The sequence below is a fragment of the Canis lupus genome, chromosome 7 (genome assembly GCF_048164855.1).
Source record: "Canis lupus baileyi chromosome 7, mCanLup2.hap1, whole genome shotgun sequence".
In the NCBI taxonomy this organism is placed as follows: Eukaryota; Metazoa; Chordata; class Mammalia; order Carnivora; family Canidae; genus Canis; species Canis lupus.
Genome location: NC_132844.1, coordinates 51,073,328 through 51,079,327, shown reverse-complemented (window position 1 = coordinate 51,079,327; position 6,000 = coordinate 51,073,328). Strand labels below are relative to the sequence as shown.

Genomic DNA, 6,000 nt, shown 5'->3' with positions numbered 1-6,000 from the left:
TTTTAGACATTTAAAAATATGCAAAATGAGTATACACTGCTATTAAAGTATTATGATAAGCACAATAATTTTTATTGTTTTTGAAAAACAGATATTTTATCAAGCACTCCTGTGATATATTGTTTGTAAAAGTGAGAAACATAGGTCATTTGTGGCCATAGAATTACAGGGCCTGTACATAGAATTACATAGAATTCTGGTCCTGTTTTCTGGTCCTCTTTTGGGGGAAGTTTGATAATTTCATTTGACTCTAACATACACTAATTTGTTATTTTAAGAAAACCCAATATGACAAATTTCAATTTGAGGATGATAAAGGAGAGAACCATTCATTAAGGAGGGTTACATCAGCCAGTTCACCTCACCTATGCCATTATCTGACCTCTGTCCCTGACTTTTGACCAGGTTAGACAAAAATTATGTTTGCTACCAGCACACTATTAGAAAAGCTTGTGGATAAAAGCAGTGATGACAGGATGCATTGTTTATAATGTGTTATTCAGTAAAAAATACACATTGCTCATAATGTGTTTTTCAATAAAAAATTATCCTAATAATATACTAAAATTATAAATATATGAAAAAACTTGGAAAGAAATATACCTTAATGTTAACCATGGTATATTTGAAGTGTGGCTTTACAGAGAATTAAAAATTACCTTTTTGTATTTTTTCATAACTTTCAAGTTCTCTACAGTGTCATATGAGTTCAGTAATAAAATTTTTAAAAGTCAAACTTTTAACGAAAAAAAGAATTGCCTTAGGCACCCAAACAATCTTGTCAGTCTTCTGTTTGTCAGGTGCAAGAGTTTAGAAAAGAAGGAGGAAAGGAGGGAGAGAGAGGTTGGGCTGCCTTGGATACTCTGCTCATGGGATTGGACCTCTGGAGTCGCTCTCTAAGGGAGAAAGTAGACAGGGCTATGTGCCCAGTCCGGAGAACCCCAGGTGTACAGCAGGTGGTGGCAGGGAGCTCTGGCTTAGGAGTCAGCCTGGCCCTGCTCTTTCTGTGTGTGGACTCGCAAAGGTGCTGAGCTCCTGGCTTAGCTTCCCTTTCTGTACAATGATACAGCTCCTTCATGGGGTCGTTGAGGGCCTAAGACAAGTAGTGTCATGTCAGTCACTTAACAGAGTCACAGGTTCATAGTAAGTAGCCATGGTGTTTCCTATTATTCCTGCAATTTATCAGATGTAAATCGTGCATGTGTACTCCATAAATCCTCCATGTCTACCTGCCATTCCTCAAACACATTGTCCATATTCTGGCCTTCATTATTTTAGTTTACACCTGACATGTTCTGCTTCCTATAATTCTACCAATTCTAGAAGTAGTTAAATCAGTGCTTCTCAAACTTTTATGCCTAGAGGAATCACCTGTGGGTCTTGTTAAACTGTAGATTCTGACTTAATAGGTCTCAGTTGGCGTCCAGGATTTTGAATTTCTAATGAGCTCCCACGTGAGGTCAATGTTGCTGTCCGAAGACCACTCTTAGTAGAAAGGACTAAGAAGGTCCAGCTGAAATCCAACATCTGTGTAAAATCATCTTCAGTGTCTCTAGCCAGAATGTCCTCTCCTTCTTTCACTTTCAAAGCACGTCATTTGTACTCTCAATTTAGCACTTGCCACATTCAGCCTGCTTTGGTGCACTGCTGTATGTGATTCTGTTCATTCCCAACTAAGCTCCTGATGGGAGACTTTGTGGTTCAACCCCTGAATGCTGTCAGCACCGGCAAAATGGTACAGATACGGTGTTCAACCAATAATTGTCAAATTACGGAACTGCATGAAAAAGAATGAAATAATACCTTAAAATAACATTGTGTTTTACGTGAGTATTCACTTAGAGATTGTCAACCTAAATCAATTTAATGAGTGGAAATAATGAGAGTAGTGTTGTGAATAATTTCAAATAGCGAATATGTGATTGTGATCTTTTCTTTTTCTTAAAAATACATTATGCATTATAGGATTCAGGGTGGGGTGATATTTTGGGTAGGATGACAAAGCCAATCTGGGATGATATATTTTCTACAGAACATCAAATGAATGGGTACTAATTTGTTTTTCAAACACTGAGTTTCTTGGGTCATGGTTTTAAAAAAGCCTCTAAGTCAACCAGAAGCCGAAGTTGGATAACACTGGACATTAATTATTGGTCATTGGGGTAACACGGACTCATTCTGTTGAGAGTAATTAGGGAAAAGAATTTGTGGGAAATGAAGAAAGTGCAGTGGAGGTCTCTGTTGGAGGAGGTTGTCAAGAGGACATGACCTCTGCTTGACCCTTGGGCTATGGACCCGGGCAATCAGAGGCTTCTCATCATCTCTCCTGTCCTTCAAATATTTGTTCTGCCTATTGTTCCCCTGGTAGGAGCCATTTCAAGGGCACAGCTTGAGAGAGGAATGTGTTGAGGAGATCAGCTGGAGAGTACATGTGACTGAATCCTGTTAAGACTTCTATACAAGCTTTTAAGATCCTGGTGCGCAGGTGTAGAGATCTACTTGTCCTGCGGATGCCCAAGACAAGCCTGTATGTAAGTCTCCTTCCTCATTAAGCCTTCCACCTACTGATCTGGAGTAGCCTGCCTCCTCCCTCAGGCTCTCTTTGCTCTCCACGTATGGGGGCCAGTTTGTGAACCAACAATCTACCCTCTGTGGATATTTGCTGGCAGCTGGATAGCGGAGCAATTGTCCTTTCTGACTGTGGAGTTGGTTCAGTCCTGTATGGGCACCTACTACTACTTAATTCTGACTTTCCTTCCCTGGGGCAATTGGCAATTCGTTTCAGGAGGACTTTCCATTGTATTTTAAAAATCCAATCAATACAAATAGAAAAGAAACTCCATTTTAAGTAACCGTTAACTCGCCTACCACTCATGTCCATAGGGAAGCTTAAAGAATTTTCATCAGTACGCTAAAAAGTAGATAGTTGGATATACAGCAAAACTTTTCAACACTTGACTCCAAATCCCTGTTACTGCCAAGACATTCTTATAAAGAAATCATCTGGGGAAACTTAGCAACTACTGTTTTTGTGAAATGGTCCCTGTGGGGCTGAGGTTTATGCCTAACTTTTTTTTTTTTTAATTTAGCTTCTGTATCTTGTGCCTGGTATCCAACATTAGTTACAGAGTAAACAGTACTTTCCAAAGACTGACAGGGTCAGCTGCTCTGGGAATGTGGCCGGTGACCTCCCTGCTGGATTATCGTTCTGCATGCTGCTTCCAAGTCAGTTGAAAGGTAAGCATTCTTTCTGTATAAGTGCACACTGCTTTGGAACATGTTTCAATTTCGACTGATAAATCTGAAAGTACATCCTGGGTACGCTGTTTCAGAGGGCATGGAGCTGTTACTTTGGGGGCAAAGTGATTTGTCATGTCAACACAACCACAATGCTAAGCTGCTGGGTTTAGGGGAGGAGTGAGCCACAGGGCTGCATCTGGTTGCTTTGATTAAGCCCTAAAGACACAGGAAAACTTCCATCCAGAACTTGTTTCTCAAGTTAAAAACACACACTGTAATTCTAATATTCAAGAAGTAAAGCCTTCCATTTCTGAATCCTTTTTCCTGAAGGAAATTTAAATATTGATCAATTTAAGTTGGCTATTGTCTTGACTGAAATAGCAATGGTGTGAGTGAGAGAGTGAGTGTGTATGTGTGTGTGAGAGAGAGAGACACGGAGAGACAGAGAGACAGATACTACTAGGAAGTATATCTACTATTCAAAGGATCTGGAAATATAGTGAGTGTTCCCAAATGCAAGAGCAAAAACTTGTTCAACCCACACATCATGGATGTCACCATGAACAAGAGAAAATGTATCCTAAATCCCTCAAAAATTGTAAATGTTGAGTATAAAATAGTGAAGAAAATGGAACATCCTGGAATTAGATCCCCAAGTGGTTTTAATCAGCTTGTGTGTTATAGACTCTTGAGGTATGGATTTAGTGTTATAGCAGAATTACTGTATTTATAAATTACCATCAGTGTTGTATTATTTTTTTTACCTCACATTTTATTTTTCAATAAGTTTTAGTAAAAGATTTGCATTTTTCAGATGGACACATTAAAAAACCTACCACTTTTCAAAGTTCTCAGCTCTCATTTGATTGAACTATTTTCTAGTGCTCCAAAGGATGCTCTATCATCAAGAAATGATTTTATAAAGAAAATGTCTCTTTTCAGACACTGAATAAAAATCTTTTCTACAGACATTTTAAAAATATGGCCCAGAACCAAAATAAGGGCACAAATAGGATCAGAAGAAGTAGAAAAATCATATTCTAGTAGAAAAGGTTTATGTTTCACTGAAGAGTGGTAATTACAAAGGTACAAATTTGTTAAGCTGTTATTATCGTAATTATCGTATACTGATATTTTAGGGTTTGCTATTGTGTCCACTTGGCAGATTCAACTTACAAAAATGTTTATTATATAGTGACAAACTCAACTTTAAAAAATTCCTCTGTAGACACTATCTTTTCACAACTGTAGGCACATACTATAACCCTGAGCATCCTGTACCTCTGGCCTGCAGAAGCTGGAAGGGATGCTTACATATGGGGATGGTGGGACACTAAAGTCTTCCTCTGTTTGTGTCTTCCAGGTGCACAGACAGATGAGAAGATAAGAGTCAGAGGAACTTTCCAGAAGAGTCTGCAGTTGCTGCTTGAGAGTTTACAATCACCAAACCTGATAAATAGACTTAGGTAGGGGTTCTGAGAAGACTCAGAAAATTCTGGGGGACCAGTCTCTGCATTTTGTTTTTCACTGCCACTGCCACCCGTGTATCTCATTTGACCATCAAACAGAGCTTTCTAGAGGCATGGGTGTAAATTTTCAACTAGGAGCAATACTAGTCGGTCAATAGTTAGCTGTGTGAGATCAGTTCTCAGTGCTAGGTCTAAGCTAGATTTGCATCTGGCTCTTGGGTACACATTTCCAGTGTGGTTTTGGGAACATACTATGGCACCTGAAGGCGTGTACTGGTCTATCAGTACCTGGTTGTGGGGCTTACATGGGCTTCTGATCTGTGGAGAGCATACAAGACCTACCCATGCCTGCAGGTGCCATGTGGAATGATAAACCTGTATAAAAGGCATCCATTGTCTCAGAAGAGGACCTTATCTTAATAAAAAGGTATTTATTCCTAGAGCACACAATGAGGAAGATTCTCAGTTGTCTACACCATGCTTTACAGTTTATTTTTTCAAAAGAAAACAGCATTTGTTTTTCATGCTTGGGGGTGTCTGTCTACCTTGTGAGGTTTCAGAAATACAGCATCTATATGTGCTGTGGCTGTGGAGATGAAAGTTCTTTAAATGGCAGGTGTGGAGAAATCACCATTAAGAACCAAACAAACTATATTTAACTTTCTCACCCTGTAGATGAACAAGTCATCTTAATAGCTGCAATCTCTCCTTTCCCCATTTTTGAATATAGGCACCACATCACAAATCTGAGTAGCTGAGATTTCACCCTCTGTAAGAGGCACAGAACGAGGATGCGAAGAAATGGAAGAGGTGCTAGTCTCTTGAAGTAAATATCATTTGCTGAGGGTCATTTGTTCGACTTTTTAATGGAATTCTTGCTGGCCTATGGTGGTGTAGATTTTAATTTCCTGTTTGGAGTGACCTGTTACATTATGTTCCTGGGAAAGAAATCGCAAATTTCCAGGTTAGAAAGGAATTACAGATCTTTCTTTTCTTTTCTTTTTCTTTTCTTTTCTTTTCTTTTCTTTTCTTTTCTTTTCTTTTCTTTTCTTTTCTTTTCTTTTCAATAATAGCTTTATTGAGATAAAATTCACATACCATAAAATGCATTCTTTTCAAGAATACATACAATTCAATGGTTTTTAGTATATTTGGAGTTATGCCATCATCATGACTATCTAACTCCGAATATTTTCACCAGCTCAAAAAGAAGCCCCATGTCTGTTAGCAGTCATTCGTCATTCTGCTTCCCTCTCACCACCTGGCAGCTACCCATTATCTTTCCAGTTCT

General features: G+C 38.8%; 1 protein-coding gene across 31 annotated transcripts in view; it reads left to right on the top strand.

The window, feature by feature from the left end:
* The first annotated feature begins 1,676 nt into the window (after positions 1-1,676).
* MLIP (muscular LMNA interacting protein) overlaps positions 1,677-6,000 on the top strand; it is a 263,432-nt gene continuing 259,108 nt past the window's right edge. For 5 of the 31 annotated variants that reach the window (XM_072832585.1, XM_072832581.1, XM_072832588.1 and 2 more), the window contains exons 1-4: positions 1,689-1,826; positions 2,369-2,531; positions 3,090-3,237; positions 4,604-4,706. In XM_072832585.1, the coding sequence (XP_072688686.1) occupies positions 3,213-3,237; positions 4,604-4,706 (128 nt within the window). In that variant the 5' untranslated portion in view covers positions 1,689-1,826; positions 2,369-2,531; positions 3,090-3,212. Of the gene's footprint in view, positions 1,827-2,368; positions 2,532-3,089; positions 3,238-4,603; positions 4,707-5,439; positions 5,674-6,000 lie in introns of all 31 variants that reach the window. The other 26 variants (XM_072832578.1, XM_072832573.1, XM_072832596.1 and 23 more) reach the window with 15 other exon arrangements.